The 19339-nt window shown below is 36.3% G+C and overlaps 2 protein-coding genes across 3 annotated transcripts; both read right to left on the bottom strand.

Annotated features, from left to right (window-relative positions):
* Window positions 1–432: 432 nt before the first annotated feature.
* On the bottom strand, window positions 433–14968 carry fhad1 (forkhead-associated (FHA) phosphopeptide binding domain 1). 2 transcript variants are annotated; one of them, XM_026269555.1, is made up of 28 exons: window positions 14853–14968; window positions 14580–14684; window positions 14174–14380; window positions 13816–13975; window positions 13157–13251; window positions 12813–13043; window positions 12232–12355; window positions 10691–10821; window positions 10501–10572; window positions 10179–10286; window positions 10025–10090; window positions 9055–9207; window positions 8748–8943; window positions 8539–8609; window positions 8357–8455; window positions 8120–8209; window positions 6044–6398; window positions 5669–5762; window positions 4914–5020; window positions 4680–4839; window positions 4509–4602; window positions 3762–3912; window positions 3546–3643; window positions 2678–2773; window positions 2326–2552; window positions 1522–1690; window positions 1088–1168; window positions 433–621 (listed from the first exon to the last, which is right to left on the bottom strand). In XM_026269555.1, the coding sequence occupies exons 2-28, from the start codon at window positions 14673–14675 to the stop codon at window positions 451–453; spliced, it is 3702 nt and encodes a 1233-aa protein (XP_026125340.1). In that variant the 5' UTR covers window positions 14676–14684; window positions 14853–14968; the 3' UTR covers window positions 433–450. The 2 variants fall into 2 exon arrangements, with proteins under 2 accessions (XP_026125340.1, XP_026125341.1); XM_026269556.1 differs by having other exon boundaries at window positions 14580–14681; window positions 14853–14956.
* A 657-nt stretch (window positions 14969–15625) lies between these two features.
* ela2 (elastase 2) lies at window positions 15626–17573 on the bottom strand. The gene is made up of 8 exons (XM_026269562.1): window positions 17464–17573; window positions 17199–17287; window positions 16769–16866; window positions 16547–16669; window positions 16328–16464; window positions 16098–16243; window positions 15837–15989; window positions 15626–15731 (listed from the first exon to the last, which is right to left on the bottom strand). Exons 1-8 carry the CDS (start codon window positions 17537–17539, stop codon window positions 15714–15716), a joined length of 840 nt encoding a protein of 279 aa, XP_026125347.1. The 5' UTR covers window positions 17540–17573; the 3' UTR covers window positions 15626–15713.
* Window positions 17574–19339: the final 1766 nt, after the last annotated feature.

Here is a 19339-nt window from a genome sequence, read left to right on the forward strand (position 1 = left end):
GCAAATTTCCAGTTTATTCCCATGAATTCCCGTTAATTCCCATGGAAAGTTTTCAGGCTTGATATGAATAATTGTAGCTTTAATGAAACTTAGGTTTGTTACACTGGAATCCGGAAGTGGGTGCAGACTAGCTTAGGACATACTGCTTGGTTTTTATGGCTGTCCATTAGATATGTGTTTGTATTAAGGCTATACAACATATAACAAATATTGAGTAACTTACATTTTAGACATGTTTATATATATATATATATATATATATATATATATATATATATATAAGCCTCCATATATGTGAAAGCCTCTAAGTGCCAGATAGATAGATTTATATGATATGATGAAAAGAAATGAAATGACAATTAAGCATTATTATAACATTTATTATTATTATTATTATTATTATTATTATTATTACAACATAATTCAGCATGCTCTTCATTTGTGTTGATGTCAGTGGGCCTCAGTGAGCAGAGGGTGTTGGGAGCTCTCGGAAGGTTTGGCCAAATCAGAGACCATTGAACAGATCTGCTGTTTCTGCCCCATTTCTTTCTTTAGATTATCCAGATCACTCTCTCTCTTTCTCAGTCTCTTCTGTGAGGTCCATTTCTTCACTGCTGGGGTCTACGAACACACACACACAGTTAAAAATAGGGCTGTCAATAGGGCTCATTTCAATAAAATTAATTATGCATGACATCAAAATTTTGTAATGAATATTTGCTAAGAAAAGCCCCCAAATGGAGATAATTCAAATCCATAACATTATTGTGGCAGATGAAAGTATTAAAAAGATGCAGTCTTGTATTTTGTCTGCGCAGTTTTTTTAATAGGTCTGACATCAAACGAACAGGAACAGATTCATGCTTCATTTATAGCAGTGAGATTATTAGCTCAGGAAAGAACAAATTGGGTAGTGCTGCTGAAAAATCTATTAATTGCGCAGTGTGGAGTTTCTCTGTAAAACCCCAGGCAGCCTGTGACAGACAGCATGGCTTTAGACCTTACATATGTTCTGGAGATCAAACACACAAGCTCTTGCATCAGGGCACTGATTCAAAACCCATCCACTGTTGCCACTGCCACGTACCTTTTCGTAGCTTTCATTTGGTATACAGTTGTGATGGCCCACTCTTCCACTCTTTCTGTCCATTCTCTCCGTACTAAGGCTCTGCAGAGAAAGTGTTTATTATAGATGGCACTATGAACCCCATGAAGATAGCTCTCTATAGAGAGACAGGAGACAGTATGTCACAAATGTTAAAAATGTAAATAGGCAAAGAAATCAGTTCATTTGTGTGTAAAAGCATCATGATTCTATAGACTTCGTAACTGGCAATGTATTTTCCCGAATGTTTGTTTTTACCATCTAAGGGACAAGTCAGAATTGCAGGCCGCATGCAAGTTTGTTCAGGGAAAGTGCAACTTTTAGATTTTGTGTTTTTTACTCTCTCTGTCACAAAGTTGCTGTCAGTCAGACTTTCTCACTTTCTCACTTTCTATGTGAGCTTGTATGTGTGATACCCTATTATTTCTGTTGGTAACACTGCGTTCCTGCTGCTTTCTCTGCAGCTGGTTGATGCTGTCCTGTAGAGCCTGCCGAAGCTGTTCTGTCTCTTGTCTCTGAGTCTCCTGTTCTGCCTTCACTCTCTCAAGCTCAGCCTGCGTCTGGAACCCCAGCACCTGGCTCTCTCTGAAAGATAGTTGTCAGGTAGTCATCATCATCAATATGATATGATATGATATGATATGATATGATATGATATGATATGATATGATATGATATGATATGATATGATATGATATGATATAATATGATATGATATGATATGATATGATATGATATGATATGATATATGAGATATGAGATATGATATTTTATAAATTATTTGGTTTTATCTTAGTTTTTTTGTACAGGAAGAGAGGGAGTTCATAGTTGTTTTTCATAATATCTTATTCATATTACAATATAAAATAATTATTGTATGCCATATTATTGTTTTTACATTACTCTAAAAATGTATTAAATGTACAGTAAATATAAAATAATCTAATGTAATAACATGCATTGTTTTTTAAATCAAACACTAAAAATAATTATCGCATCATCATAATATGCATCATTTTATGTTATGTTATTGTTAATTTAACATAATACATTATACAACTATTAAAATGTATATACAAATGTATATTAAATATGCATTGTGTTATATTATTTTTTGGGACATGAAATACTCTAAAGGAAGAGAGGGAGTTTATAGTGTCTTTTCTTAATATCTTAATATAAAATTGTCATGAGTGTGCGCTCTTTTTTTTTTTTTGCACCTGAGTGTGTGTATCTCTCTCTGGTTCTCCAGCAGCTGTAGTTCTTGTTGTTGGCTTTGTCTGTTCTGTAGATCAAGGCGGGTTCTCAAAAACTCCAGGTCTGTTTGTCTCATAGAGACTAGGTGCTGTCTCTCGTCGGGAGGTAGGTGCTTTAAACTAGCACAGCCTGACAGCTCACCGTCGCTGAGCTCCAGAGCCTCATGCAGCATGCGTGCTAGCTCCAGGTACTAAACCAAAGACCAAAAATAATGATTCATTAATGATTCACTAAAGCAAACTCAAAATAGAGCACAATCTCAGGGCCACAGATGCAGGTTTCACACAATTTAGTTTGAATGCGTACTGCACTCACTGCTCTCTCACTGAGCTCCAGAGCATCAGACATGTCCAGTCTGGCTGTGCGCTCTCGTGCTGCCTCCGTCAGAGCTTCAGGGAACGCAAAACCACTCTGTGGGAATCAGATAAGCGCATGTATAACACACTTCACAGGAATATACACATACAAAATCTGAGAGCATTTAAATATTTATAAGTTTATGAAACAGATGATAGTGTTCTTCAACATTTGCGAGCGATCCAAAGAGCATCTTGAGCTTCAATGGAAACAAGAACATTTGACTTTTATTTTAAAATGGTTCACGGTCTCAAATTTGCTTATTTGATAAGTAACCTAAAATGGTGCACAATCTCCAATATATTATTTTTTAGCATTCTTCCAGTTTGATGATGATAACTTGAAACTAGAAATTTGAGTCAGATGATCACCCTTTTTTTAAGATGTCCCTGTATCATACAATTTTGGTCTGAACGGACCAGATTCTTCACTTTGAAAACTGATTTTGAGAGCGCAATGTTACTAGTAAAACTGAAATCATAATATTAAGAAATTTTATAATTTTATTATCAAAATATTAAATACATAAATTTCGATTCTCTTTAAGTATGCCCAAATTTGATAATTTTCATCATGATTTTAATTATTTGTGACATTTCAGAAACTAAACAAACAAACTAATAAATAAGAATCTTTTTTCAGTGCTTTTTTATTTCACTATACTTATTTCATATAGTTATTTCAGTGATTTTCCATATGGTTTCATGAAAGATATAAAGAATATTTTTTCCTTTGCTGTCATAAAGTGTTGACTGATATGTTTACTCTAATTTGGCAATAAAATATTCTTGTTCAATACGTAAATCTGAATGTTTAAAGCGAATACCACAGAACTGATGGGTCCTCTCGGAGCTGCAGATCTCTGAAGTCTCTGAGTCTTCTTCTGACCCTGTCTCTCTTGCTCCCCCTGCTGGGACAGACGCTCTGTAAACAATACAGAAGAAAAGTGATAATGTAGGTTAATGTTGGCCTGAATTAGATCAGATAAGGATTGCCAGATTCAAAGGTTTGATCATTAGTTACAAGAGATTAGAAGACTCACTACTAGGCCACTTCAGTTCAAGAGCTCTGATTCGCTCTCTCATGTCACGCAAACCTTCCTGCTGCTGAAGAATCGCTTCCTCACGGCGATGACCTTTGTGTTTTGACCCCTGATTGATGACATCATTAGGAGCTGTCATGACTGCCACATCCTGAGAAAACAACATCCATATATCAGTTAGCAAAGTGTCCGTTTGCGATCTATGAGTGTGTGTGTGTTTGTGTGACTCCTTGCTCTCTTTGTTGCCCATTTTGTCTTATGAATGTACAGTTTGTGGTCGGTAAGACTTTTTATGTATGTTTTTTGAAAGAAGCCTTTTACCAATGCTGCATTTTTATATTTTACAAGAACTGTTTTCTGTTTTAATACTGTATATTTTAAACCAGATTTCTTTCCTGTGATGGCAAAGCTCCGTTTTCAGCATCATTACTCCAGTCTTTAGTCACATGTCCCTTCAGAAATCATTCAGATATGCTGAGTTTGGTGCTCAAGAAATGTTTCTTATGATTTATATTGAAAACCGTTGTGTTGGTAAATATTATTTTCAGAATCCTCTGATGAACAGAAATTTCCAAAAAGCTAATATTAGGCATATTTTGTGCCTCAGTGGAACTCATTCAATGAATAAGTTTCAATATCCTGTTATAAGCTTTCTATTCAGAAATGAATAGAAAATCTAAATCCTCTATAGGTCAAAAGTGATAAATTATTTAGATAAATGATTGTCCAGGTTGGTGGCAAACTCACTTTAGTGTTTCTTGAGGTTTGATGTGGAACAAAGCTTATGTTCTCCATCTCTCTGTACGCTGCTGCTTTACTTTTCAAATCCTCTTCAGTTTTTCTAACAAAAATGATTTAATGCATCAGTTTATGTCTGATTTCTGTGAGGCCATTGTACTGTGTCATTTTTGCTCATACCTCAGTTTTTCTCCCAGTTTCTTTGTCTCTTCATCTTTCTGTTGCACTAGTTGTGACATCATGGTTAGCTTCTGTGTGAGCATGCTCAGCTGAATCTTCTGGTCAACCACCAAAGCTTTATGACTTTCCAACTCTAACTTCTGCTGTTCGCTAAGTTCTCCTACACAGAGAGACATGCTTAGAAACACAAAAACGACAACATACTGGTCTTGTATAGTGTTGATTGTGCAGCACCTGTCATATCAGAGAGCCGAGCATGAGCCTGGGCCAGGTCACGACTTAGGGCATTGATGATCTCACTCTGACTGACCACTTCCTGTTGGGATGAGACTAGAGACGCCCTGCAGGACCGATTAAAAACATTCTTATTCTGAATACAGTAGAGTACAGTAGGTTTGAGTATGGTGTAGCTCATTTAATGAAAATAATAAGAAATTCATAAACACTCCTGATCATTTTTAATGAAAAAAAATATCACTAAATAAATAATAAATAAAAAAGCATGTACATTGTCTGTGGTTATCAATATAATTTAGGAGATTTTAGCAGTTTGACTAATAGTATAGTAAAAAATACAAGGAAGTAGAAAAAGAGACATATTTGCAGCTACTATTTAACAGTGCCTGATCTATGAGATGATTTAAAGAGGGAGACATGGACTGTGTAATTAGTTATTAAGCAAGAGTTTCATAAATAATGCATGAATAAATAATGAACCTCGTGCATTATTCATTAACAAGAGCACAGTGTATGGATATCATCCTTCTCACAGAGAGTGTAATGACAGAGTAAGGGAATTGGTTTACAAAGCAATTTATGCAATATATAAATCCTTAAGCTACAATCTTATATACGCCCAGAGCTGTTGCAACTGGTTTGTGAAGCAGGCCTACTGGCTTAACAGGAGAAATATTTACCATAAAAATATACAACATAGATTTCGTAAGATGGGTAATGCAGTGTTGGTATTCATGAGAGCGTTATTATACCGGAGGGATGTTATGGTTTGATCCAGGTCCTGTTGTTTTTCTGATGTGTAAGATGTGCTGTTGCTTTCAAAGCCCTCCAGCCTACCGAGTGCCTCTGTGGGACAGGTACAACAAGGGTAAACATGATAATGAACACAGAACACATATGTAGGACACATAAAATCTGTTGCACAGATTAGTTTTAATTAGGAACCTAAGGCTGTTGAGAAGCTGCCCTCAACAGGTAACATATGAAACTGCAGGATATTAAAAAAAGGTAAAACTGGTTTCTACATAAGCTAATTTCTTATATTTCTTGTATAAGTTAATACTTCATATTCATTTTGAATCATAATGTTTCTTTGTTTTAAAATGTTTATGAGAGGCTGTGCTCACCTTTGAGTTGTTCCTTCAGTGAGTCTCTCTCCTCCTCCATCTCTTTCCATCTTTCCTCAATCTGCTGAGCATCGTGTATTCGTGTCTCCATGGCAACAATGGTGTATGCATGTTGTCGCACCTGCTCCCTGTACTCTTCTACCTCAACCCTGTGTTTCTTTCTCTCCTCTTCAGCTCCTCTCTGCAGGGCCTGGGCCTCTCTTTCCTCAGACTGCTTCATCTTCTCGCTCCTCTCCTCCTCTTTGAGATGTAATTCACGCAGCATTTCTTTCAGCTCTGCCTCTTGTATCTTGGCTTCTTCCATCTTGGTTTGCCACTCAGCCTCGCGTGTCTCGATCTCCCCGCGCAAGGCACTCTTGGAAGGCAGTAAAGTGACAGGCATGGAGTTGAACAACTTACATTGTGTGGTCCTATGGATACCCGTTTCCACAAACATCAAGCTTTGGTAAATCATTATTCTGAGATGAAAACCCTGGCTTATGAAAAACATAATTATAACAAAAAGGCAATTTTTTCTTATAATTTAACTTTTTAGGACTTTTATTACTTTTATCTCATTGTTATGTCTTACATTTACATTTAGATTTATTCATTTAGCTGACACTAACAACAAAAAGAGCAATGATATATAAGTGCTATAACAAGTCTCAGTTAGGTTAACACAGTACACGTAGCATGGGATTTTAAATAATATAATAAATAAAAAGAAAACAGATAGAATACAAAATAAAAAAAGAAAAAGAAAAGAATAAAGCAAGCTAGTTAGAGGTCTTTACACATACACACACACACATACATATACAATTGCATAATAAATGAAAAGAAAATAGAATAAAAAACGATTAGAAAGGTAGTTAGATTTTTTAAAGAATAGAATTAGAATAGTCAGTGTTAAAGTTAGAGGATCAAATAAAGATGGAAGAGATGTGTTTTAAGCCGATTCTTGAAGGCTTCTTGAAGGACTCAGCTGCTCAGATTGAGTTGGGGAGTTCATTCCACCAGGAGGGAACATTTAACTTAAAAGTCCGTAAAAGTGACTTTGTGCTTCTTTGGGATGGCACAATCAAGCGACGTTCACTTGCAGAACGCAAGCTTCTAGAGGGCACATAAGTCTGAAGTAACAAATTTAGGTAAATGTGTGCAGAGCCAGTGGTAGTTTTGTAGGCAAACATCAATGCCTTGAATTTTATGCGAGCAGCTATTGGAAGCCAGTGCAAATTGATAAACAGAGGTGTGACGTGTATCCTTTTTGGCTCATTAAAAATTAATCTTAAATAAAGTCAAAAATATGAGATAATTGTCTTTAAAAGTCATAGTTATTATATAAATGTCATATTTATATAATTTTTTTTTAAATAAATTTATTTAATTCTTTTATGTCATAATTATGACTATGTCTTAGTCAACTTATTTTGTCATTATTATGATTCACCAAAGATTTGTTTTTTCATACATGGCAGAAATTGACTTTCTAATGTGTCAAAAGGATAGAAGCAAATAAACAATATACTAAACTTGGCAACTAGGACCTTAGGCCCTGTTTACACTAGTGTGTTTTAGTTTTAAAAAATAACTTTTGCTATGGTCACGCCTGTCGTTTACACTACTCCGGCATTTTCGACCCTCGAAAATGGCGACTTTTGAAAATGCTGTAGACCCCGTTTTAGTTTGAAAACTCTGGTGTTGCATTTCAGTGTAAACGGACCAAAATGTAGACTTTTGAAAACGATGGCATGGCTACCAACATTCTCCCTGCGTATCCCTGATGACCATGTAAACAATAAAATCAAGCTCGTTGTTGTACCCTAAGCATATAGACACATCCGCCATCTAAATAATAGCAATCTACCTATACATATTTATAGTTGTACCTGCATGAATGGTGTGACATGTATTTTTGGTTGTGTAGTGTAGACGAGGATCGTTTTCTTTTTAAAACAAAAACACACTCGTTTAAATAGGGCCTTAGAAACCAGATCAAATAAAGATATGGAGCATGTGTTGTGAGTCGAGGTCAACTGTATTTCATTTAAGAGGATAAATTCAATTTTATTTCAGTTTTCAAATTTACCTCACCTCAGTTTGTCTCACTGACTGTAGATCAGCCATAACCTCTTCCAGCTGTCGCATTAGTGTGTTTTTCATCTCTCTCTGTCCCTCTGCTGCCTGAATCAATAACAGGTCGACGTTCAGGTGAAACTTCAGTGAAACTTTAGAATTTTATAGTGAGCTCAATTCATGAAATGAATCTAGTCCATCAGCTTGATGAAATGAGTTTAATTTGACTTGGTGTTTTTGGAAAGACAACAGCACCTGAAGTTTCTCCATCTCAAACTGCTTTTGCATCAACTCCAGCCTGCTTTGAAGATCTCTCCTCTGAATCTCTGTCTCCTGAACCTTCTCCATCTCTGACTTCAGTGCAGGAAAGAAAGACATGTTTCTTTAGGATCACTTTCTGATTCTTTAACTGATTTAGAAATACTTGGCTGTAATACCTTTAGTTTCCTTAGCTCGGATTGGACGTCCATGTGGTTCTGGCACAAAATATGTAAGGCACCTGACATTCCTAGACAAAACAAATAATAACAACAAACAACCACTTTTTTTCTAATTAATTTGTAATCCTGTAATACTGAAAGCAATATCACTTCTATTCTTGTCAAACCCAGTTCTCCTAAATCTCTCTAAACTTTCTATTTCTTACCTCCAGTCTTCAATGACACATCAACCCCTGCTGTCTGTAATCTCTCAGCAGCATTCTGCAGTACTCTGTACAGGACGTTCAGTATAGAAAGGGAATGCTCCTGAATCCAGCTAAGCGCAGGACTCAAATTCATGTCCTGCAGCCCAGATATTTCCCTCAGAACTTTGTCCGCAACACAAGCATCTTGTACTTTTCTCTATATACAAATGGAAAGAGATATTATATAGCTATCAACATGCTGTGCAATGCTGAAACACAAAAACGTACAACATTATTTGGCATAATCAATGTTTCCACCTACTAATACCTGACATTCTTGCAATCTGGCTCTAAATTGCTGGGTCTCATCCAACATTTCCCTCTGTGTGTGAGCTTCCTCTTTGAGTTTCATTTCAAAGTCATGCACTTTGGTTTTGTACATCGCCATCTGTTCCATTAGCTCAGTTAAACAGTCCAACACCTGCAAAATAAAAACAAATATAAAAAAAGTTCATCCAACAAAGACATTTTGGCACAGATTTCTCACCAGCTTGTCTGTCCAAACCAGCGAATCTTTGAATATCGTGCCAACTCTTTTCAATATAATGACAGAATATGGACTGAAGCTGGCAAGCTATAAAAAAGCACCACAAAGATATCATAAATGTGGTCCACTTAACTATATCTGATTCTTGAGTTCAAGCTAAGTCACATTCATGTAACAGCACAGATGTTCAAAGCAGCTTCATATTAATAAAACTAATAATTTCAAAGAAGCACCATTAATCAAACATGAAAATAGCAGCTCATTTGTAAAATTCTTCAATCAAGAAATAAATGTAAATTAAGCTGTAAAGCAGTACTACAGTGGATGACAGTGTCATTATTCAGCTCAAGTCAGTTCAGTGCTGATTTAATTCAGTTGATTTTGCAAAGCTAGTGTCATTATCTAGCTCAATTTATGCTAAAATTTAGTTCTCATCTGATAGTGTCAGTGCCATTAAATCAATAATATTACTGAATATTAAATATCTTCAGGCGACAGTAGAAGAGAAACAAATCTTGGGAGATACAAGGCTCAGTCGGCACATAGAGGCGCTTAAAATGTGCTTCCAAACTAGTTTTTCCCACTACACAATATTTATGTCTAAAGTAAAATGAAAAATATTTTTTGGACATTTGTAATAATGTATTCATAATTATCATTTCCATCACCTATACTGTAAACACGTTGAAATCTTTTTTGCAAAACAATCCTCAAAAACATGGCTTCCGATTGGCTTAAAATGTTTTCTTACCTTTTGGTCTGATTCTTTGTCAGAAACATGCACAGCCTTGACAATCCAGTCACGGAAACTGTCAAACTTTGACGAAATTTCAGATACGTTAGCGTAATAGATACCAGAGTAGTCATTCTTGCCAAGCTGTCGTTGCTGTATTGAGCTCACTCACCCTTGACTCTTTGAGTTTGAGTTCTTCCTGAACTCTCTGTTCTCTCTGCTGCATCTGCTGAAGAAGCTGCTTCAGTCTGTCTATATCTGTCAGCAGTGAAGCCTGTTCCTGCAGCACACATCATACATGAAGAACAGACACATGACACCAGATTTCATAAGCTATATTAGCCTAGTCCAGTGGCCTAATGGATAAGGCATCAGCCTGTGGAGCTGGGGGTTGTGGATTCAAATCCCACCTAGGTCATGGTGTCTAAGAGGCTGTATGTTTATTAAGTCATGTTGAGATCAGGATCAGTGGGAGCGAAACAAAGCATACTCACTTTCTTGAGCGATTCTACTTCACTTTCTCTGGCAAGTAGCTCATGTTGATGCTTCTGGGTGTCTTTCAGCTTCTAAAGCAACACCAAACAAAATGAATAGTTATCTTCTATTAATAAAGCATTTTAAAACAGCATCATTAAAACATTTTCAGAGCTCAATGGCTGTAGAAAGAGAAGGGGATGCTGGAACCTTGTCCATCATGCTTGTGAGCTTGGCATCTTTGTGTCTGACGTCTTGTCTGAGCTTGTCCACCTCAGCTGCTAGTTGAAGAGCTTGTTTCTCTCGAGCAGATACATCTTTCTTCAAACTGCCAACCAACGCTAAATAAAGAAATTGTGGTAATTCCACTATACAACAATATAACAATTAATCTTAATATTATAAAAATGATCAAAAGTTTGGAGGAGGGAAGTTTTTTTACTATTTTTGAAAGAACTCACCAAGGCTGCATTTATTTGATAATAAATACAGTAACACAGTAATATTGTATAATGTTATTTCGATTTAATAACTATTTTCAATTGTAATACAGGTGACACTATAATCAGGTAATTAACTCAAAACACCTGCAAAGATCTTTAAATGGTCGGAAATGGGAAGGAAAAGATTTGGTAGAAAAAAGTGTACAAGCAATAGGGAAACCGCACCCTGGAGAGGATTGTGAAACAAAACCCATTCAAAAATGTGGGGGAGATTCACAAAGAGTGGACTGCAGCTGGAGTCAGTGCTTCAAGAACCACTACGCACAGATGTATGCAAGACATGGGTTTCAGTTGTCGCATTCCTTGTGTCAAGCCACTCCTGAACAACAGACAGTTTAATTTGACTAATTTTTCTCAAGGCAAAAAGACTGGACTGCTGCTGAGTGGACCAAATGCAGAAGAGCTGAAGGCCACTATCAGAGCAACCTGGGCTCTCATAACACGTGAGCAGTGCCACAGACTGATTGACTCCATGCCATGCCGCATTGCTGCGGTAATTCAGACAAAAGGAGCCTGAACTAAGTATTGAGTGCTGTACATGCTCATACTTTTCACGTTCATACTTTTCAGTTGGCCAAGATTTCTAAAAATCCTTTCTATGTATTGGTCTTAAGTTAAATTTTCTGAGATACTGAATTTGGGATTTTCCTTAGTTGTCAGTTATAATCATCAAAATCTAATGAAATAAACATTTGAAATATATCAGTCTGTGTGTAATGAATGAATATAATATACAAGTTTCACTTTTTGAATGGAATTAGTTAAATAAACTTTTTGATGAGATTCTAATTATATGACCAGCATCTGTATATTGTAAAATGTAATTTATTCCTGAATGGTGAAACTGAATTTTCAGCAGCCATTACTCCATTACTTTTAGCTATTACTTTTTTCAGGATTAAAGCTAAATATTATATTATGTTATAAATGTCTTATAAATATATTTTTAAAGAAAATCTTACACACTCAAACTGTATATTAAAAGAAATATAAAAATAATAATACTATATATGCTTAATCTTGTACTTTTATACATACAAATGTATATATAATGGTATCATATTACATCACAGAGTAATGTCAATATAATTTTACATTTTTCAACATTGCAGTAATGTGAATAACCGCTCTCTCTCTCTCTCTCTCTCTCTCTCTCTCTCTCTCTCTCTCTCTCTCTCTCTCTCTCTCTCTCTATATATATATATATATAATTATATATATGTCACCCATATATTATCATCCTCATACCTGCAGATGAATTCTTTTCTTTCCTCAGTTTATCCATCTGTTCTAAAAGATTGCTGATCTTCTGATCTCTTTCTGTCACAGCCTGTCCGAGCATCTCTCCAGAACATCTCTGAAGTTTCAGCATCTAAATCCATTAAAGAGACAAAGTAGTTATTGTATTAATAATTAGCATGTGAAAGATTTGTGATGGATTTTCAAGAGAGAAGAAACATCTTCAGCAAAATAAATAATGAAACTAATCACTACCCTTCCATCAACTTTGTAAAAATATGTCTCTATACTTTGCATTTTTCCCCATTCCACATTCTTTATACTGTGCTGCAATATGATCCCTGTTGTAAAAATAAAAAAAACACTCATATGGTAAGAAAAGGTGCAGTTTATTTGGGTTGTATCACAAAATCAGACATGCTGCTTTTGTATTTGTGTATGACATTTAATCTAGCACTTGGTTGCAAAAGGCCCCTTCATACACCCCTTCAAGATAAGGAAGACCCTGGTAGGACTTGATGCTCCATCACAATCACAGAACTGTAAATAATGTAAATTGTAACGTAACAAAGGAGACTGTAATAGCACACCTGCTCCTTTAGCTGTTGTATCTGATCTTTCTTCTCTTTGATGTCACTCTCCAGGCAGCGAAGTCTGTGTGTGACATCCGGATCACCCTGTTTCTTCTGAGACAGCTGGAGCCTGAGAGCTGACACTTCCTCCTTCAGGGCCATGATCGCATCATCATTCCTTTGGGACTCATCCTCAAAGCACACAGACACACGAACGTGTCCATCTCCTAGCCGATGCATCCTCTCCTCCTGCGAAAGAACACAGTTATCAGTGTTCTGTTCAAGCCTTTTAGCTTTACGAGATGGCATAACAATAGCATGAAAAGGAGAATAGGGTGTTTTTAGCAAGATGTTGAACTCACCTCCTCCATTGGCAAGATGTGAATGTTTTGAGAATTGTTAAATTGAGTGCTATTTCTAAGATAACATGCTTTCTCTGTGTTACCACTCCAGCTTCCTGCAAAATATTAAAATTCACAAAAATAATCTAAAATTAATGACATTATATTACATTATTATATATTATTCACTTTCCCATCAGTTTGGTACAGTATTGTTTTAGAAATAGCAATCATTTGTACTGTTATAGCTATTATTAATATTTTTTCAATTAATTTAATGTATTTTTTAATATTAAAATTTAGGTTTATATTGTTTTTGTTTCAGTTTTAGTTTTAGTTTGTATTTAATGTCTGTTAATAGTGTTTCAATCCTAAAAATGTTCAATTTACAAGACAACATTTCAAATTTTCGGGTTTTTTTTGCATGTTTTTTATCTAATATTTATATTTTGCTTTATTTCATTTCATTTCCATGAACAAAATTATTTTAAATGTTTTAGTTAAAGATAATAACCCTGGTTTTGGAAGTCTAATAAATCTAATAAACTTTTCAAATCCTGCTTTTTTTTCATGGTTTATTTTTACCGTTTTTATTTCTACTTGGGATAATAAAAAAAGAGAATAATGTGGTAATATTCAATTTTGACTGACAAAAAAATTGTGTGCTGAAAAGTCTTTACCAGGTCTGGTAGATTGGGTTTTGCGATCAGGTGCATTTGGCCCCCGTTTGGACCCGGCACTCATGGGGCGAGGTCTGGTGGGAGGGTGGGGTGAAACAGAAGGGGTCCGAGCTCGTACCCAGGCCTGGGGTACGGGAGACTGGGCAGCCAGAAGAGGAAGCTGTTTGGAGAAAAAATTTTCTGTATATTTTGCATTAAGTTCTGATAAACTTGAATATTTACATTGTCTCATTATTGACAATTAATTACCATATGTTCTGTGTCTTTGAACTTGAACTTAAGTCAATAAAAAATACTACTGAAAATATTATAAACAAATGAACACAATATCATTTTTCTGTTCAAATATAATTTTTACTGATTTCTCGCTGTCAATGCAGAGCTCATATGATGATCCTCCATAGCCAAAGTGAAGCTTGTCTCCTGGAGAAAGACGCACAGTGGCGTTGTGTATCCGGCAGTCATTGACGTAGGTCCCGTGGGCAGAGTTTAAGTCATGGATAACATAGCAGCTGTCTGCTTCACACCAGTCGATAGTGGCATGACATTCATCAACCCCACTATTCTGAACAGATGAGATGAGAAACACAAATGAATGTGTGAAACACTTGTGTGAATGTCCTCTCTAGTGACATGTCTAGTAGGAGTCATAAGTCATAGGCTACTCAGTGTAAGATCATCATCTCATCATAATGAAAAACTAAAAGTTTAATTATTAACTGACATAATGACTGGACACATTGGGAAGAAAAAAGGCTTAATACCTGTAGACAGAGGTCAGAGTCTTTGTGTCTTCCTATAGTTGTGCTTTTAGGCTGGAGTTTAAATACCCAGTTTAAAGTTTTGAGGTAACCCCTCATTTCAGCCTGCTGACGAAATACAAATTGTAATCTGGTAAATAATATAGCGCTGAATGTAGTAACCTTAATTGGCAGTCATGTCTCCATATTCGTGTCTTTTTTGAAACCTCGATTAATTGCAAGAAATATATAAGGTACCAGCATTTTTAGATTGCGATGATTTTCTTGACAACTCACCAGTATGAGTTTTCATCTGTCTGAACTGTGTACAACCCGGCTGCTCATAGGCATGTTACTTGCTGTCTAAATAGATTGTGTACAAGTGTCATGGTAACGTCAAGTAACTCGAAGCACCGCCTTCAACCCCGCGTGCACTCCGTTCTGTCTGGGTGAATACATGTCAATCTTCACCCTTGGAAACCTGGGCTCGCGGCGCGTTGTCAAAATAAATAAAAGAATTCGAGTTCTATATTTTAAATAGGAGGTTTCAGCACTTATTATTTGATCTCGTTCTATTAAAAATATTTGAATAGACTTTTTTCGAGAGGAATGTCGTTCAGTATATTTCTTGTCGTCTGAAAGTCAGTATTTTGGTGGTGCGAAGTAACACCCCTTAAATTTACCACAAATAAAACAAAAAAACAAGCTTAAACTGTGGTAACCACAAATTACGGCTTTGCTACACTAACCATATTTTTTTAACTATCATTTTTTAAGGGCAGTTTTAAACACAATATATTTGAAGTGTAAATAGGCTACTTCAAACTCACATTTAATAAAACAGTTTTTAACGTTCAGACTAGGCTATCCCAAGCCAACATTAAAGTTTGTCTACAAACTTTACTATCTGGACTACAATAAGCTACAACTCTAGCACATTTAGCTCCTAGCATAAAATAACTAGGCCTATCTAAAATAAATATTATTGGGAGTAATCATGCAAATGGTAATACAAACACAGTGACAAAAAAGTGGAAAAAATAATACTTTCAGGCCAAGAGCAGACAATAGTAGTTGAATAAATTTGTTTATTGATTCCACATTTATTTTGTTGTTGTTGTTGATGATGATTTTGAGGGTAACCACAACTCTCACACTTTAATAAGAGGTCATCACCTGAAAAAGAAAAGGCTTCTTTAAATATATCTGAAACAGGATATGTGAAAAGATGCTAGCCTATGTGTTCAGAACAATACCAACAGATTTATAAAGTATACTCACATTGTTGATCCAGGAAATGTAGCCAGAGACACGGGTGAAGACGGAGGGCTTCTTGGGGTAGTTGCAGCCCAAGCTGGAGCCAAAACTCACAATACCGTGAACATCCCAGGTGCCGTCACTTCTCTGGCAGTTCAGAGGGCCACCAGAATCACCCTGTACAAGTGAGGTAACATCATTAGTGTACATTTTCACTCACACTGGTTATTAATAATGGAATATCAAAATACAAACACATAAATAAAAAGTTTGCATCAAACCCACATTGCAGCTGGACACTACTCCGTCTCCACCAGCGCACACCATGAGGTTGGTTACAAGGTTGCCCCACCAGTCTGACTTAGTGCAGGTATTGTAGTCCACAACAGGGAGCATAGCCTGCTGCAGGATATCAGCAATGGGGCCGTTGGCTGAGAGAAAAAGTCAAAAGGGACCACTTTAAGAAAAAATATTTGTTGCTTAAAAAAAGTAAACAGACATGGAAAGGCACCTACTCCAGAGGCGTCCCCAGCCAGTGACGTAACAAGAGAAGTTGTGAGGCAGAGTGCTGCCGGAATTAGGCAGGCAAGCAGGTGAAATCTTGTCAGTGAAAGTCACTGGACTTGCCAACTTGATCAGCGCAATGTCATTGCTGGAAAACACACAAATATATCAATAACACACTCTCAGATTAGTCTTTTTGTCCCCTACATTAAAATTAGATAAGGACCAACCGGATATTGTAGGAATCCCAGTTCTCATGCACTATAATCCTGGAAGGAGAGATGGCGAGAGAGCCGGATTCGCTGCTGAGAGGCAGATTGTGCTTACCCAGGTAGACTCTGTAAGTGCGGCTGCTGCTTGACAGAAGTTTAAGATATAATTTGAGTCCACCTCATAATGTAGATCATCTCTCGGAAACATTCATTGCATTCTTTTGATTATTCTGACCTTACCCAATGCAGTGAGCGGCAGTCAAAACCCACTGCTTATCGATCAGGGTGCCACCACAAGTGTGGTAAAAGCTGGAGCCGCTCTGGTACTGGAGAGACACCTGAAATGTAGAGGTGGGAAAAGGTAGAGAGTGTTGAAGTGAAACTCCTTTTAGTTCATTTAGTAATACTTTCTTAATGATTTCAGAATTATCATTACATATTTCTTTGTTGCAAGAAAAAAATAGTGTAGAAAGAGTTTTCAAACAGAAATTGCTTGTAATTCTCACAATTAGCTGTGAAAAAGAGCAAATAAGACATTAAATTAAATAATTTGTAAGTAGAATGACCTTTTCAATTTGCAAGTCATTTTCTTGTGCAATACATACTACAAACTTTAAAAAAATTATAATAATAATTGTTACTATTTTTTCCAGTGCAATATTCACAATACCTGCCATGGCCAGCTGTTTGGTTTAACATCAGTTCCACCCACAACCCTTGAGGCGAGTGGTTTATAGGTGGGCTGCCCACAACCGTAGGCTGTTTCAAGAAAACACACATGCACACACAATGATAAATTATATGTCTGCTCGGGTTCATAAGCTGCAATGCATATACATGTGATAAACGAGAAAGATAGTCCTGCTTAGGAACCAAAGTATAAGAGAATTGTAGAACTTTTTTTAGAGTTTGAAGGAGACAAATGTTCATCTTACCGCCAGCAATGAACAGAGCCAAGATCACAAATTTCATGATGCCTGATTGCAGTGGTAACAGGCAAACACCCATCATTTATATAACTAACCTGGACCCCAAGAGCAGCACGGAACAGTTACATTTCCTGTAGCAAAGCACCGATAGCATTCCTAGTATCATTTAACCTTGTAGATAAACATCCCAAAATATCAGTTATCTTAGAGGTTTTATATATCCAGCCTGTGAAATGCACAGATGACATGCTGATCAGAGTAATCTCTTGCCAAAGCCAGATGGCTTTTTGTGCTTCTGCATATTTGATGTTGATATTTTGTTAGTGTTGTGAAGTTTCAGGATTAAAATAAATTTGCGGGGGGAAAAAAACTAAAAATATAGAGTGCCATGTATTTTGGGTTGAATTGAAGATATTTACCTGAAGTATACTTGAAAATTAAAAGAAGAAAAAAAAACTATAAAAAGAGGATTCTGCAGTCAAAACGAATATGAGAAAACAAACCTTCAACCTGTTAATCAAGAGCAAAATTATTTTGATTAGACTCTTCCATGTGAAATATTAAGGTCAAGGCGCACCAGAGAGCTACTTTTTCTGACTAGTTTTTCTCTAAAGCAATCATTCATTTCTAAAGGTGAAGTGAGAGTGAATTGTCTTCTATACAAACATGATGAAGTAAATATTTACAGTATAATATATACCAAAGTATCATGGTGTTATGAGTTTATAAGATTTCCAAACATTGGGTCCAGCGCAGTATTTTCAATGACTTGTTGGCACTTGTTTTTTGAACTGGTTTGTCTTTCCTGCAGTAATTTCCTAAATTACAGAAGACCTTTGGGAAAATATAACATGTACGAGGAAGAGAGTGGATCTATTATCATCTACAGGTACATTAGCAAGATCGCTATCCGGTATGGTGACCAAGAGAATAGAACTTAACCGGAGGTGTAGAAATCCTTTCACAAGTGAGAAGGTTGCAGGGTCACAGCATATTTGCATATATAAAAAATATTAATGAAACAATAGGCTCAGAACAGCAAAGAAACAGTCACTGTTGCCTGGATAACTTATTGTACGTGTGTCATTGAGAAAGCACAACATTGTAATTACAGTCCACGCTCAAATTCTTTATTGCTGGAAACCATTATGTTATCATCCATGTGTACAACAATTTTGTGTACATCTTCAGTCATTAAACCAAAGGTAATGTAATTTCAAATAAACTCAACCAAATGAAGTAAAATCTCAATCTTTGATCACTTTATTGGACATCTGAATTTACACATACACACAACAGTTCATTTAAACAGACAATGTAAATATATTTGTCTCATGGGATGAATATTAGGCTTGTGGAAGGAAGACCCATGTCTTGGAAATTTTGTGCAAAGAATGCATTTGTCTTTGTTTTTATGTTGTGTCAGTCTGGGCCGCAGTAATGACATCGCCCTGATCAAACTGCAGACTCCTGTATCTCCAAGTGACACTATCAGCCCTGCATGCCTTCCGCCGGATGGGTAGGTTCTGCTGATGGTTATGAATAAAGTTTTTAGAGAGCAACTCTTCTTAGAAGTTTCTCACCCTCTTTTTCCAATATCATTAACCAACCAGCGGTCCCATTTGGTGCACTGCAGCAGGATTACACCACCTGATCTAGGCTTGACTGGTGGGGCTCTCAGGTCACACATAAAATTATCTGCGCTGGTGGAGAAGGTGTTGTTGCTGCATGTACTGTAAGGAGATATTGGCGTGATGAAAGTGGCTTACGTTGATGTCTAATACTTAACCACTGATTACAATGCACTTACAGTTACAATTATATTTATGTTATTCCATAATGGTTAATTGCTTTACTTTTTTGAAGAATAAATAATGCAAAT

The sequence above is a fragment of the Carassius auratus genome, chromosome 8 (genome assembly GCF_003368295.1).
Source record: "Carassius auratus strain Wakin chromosome 8, ASM336829v1, whole genome shotgun sequence".
Classification (NCBI taxonomy): Eukaryota; Metazoa; Chordata; class Actinopteri; order Cypriniformes; family Cyprinidae; genus Carassius; species Carassius auratus.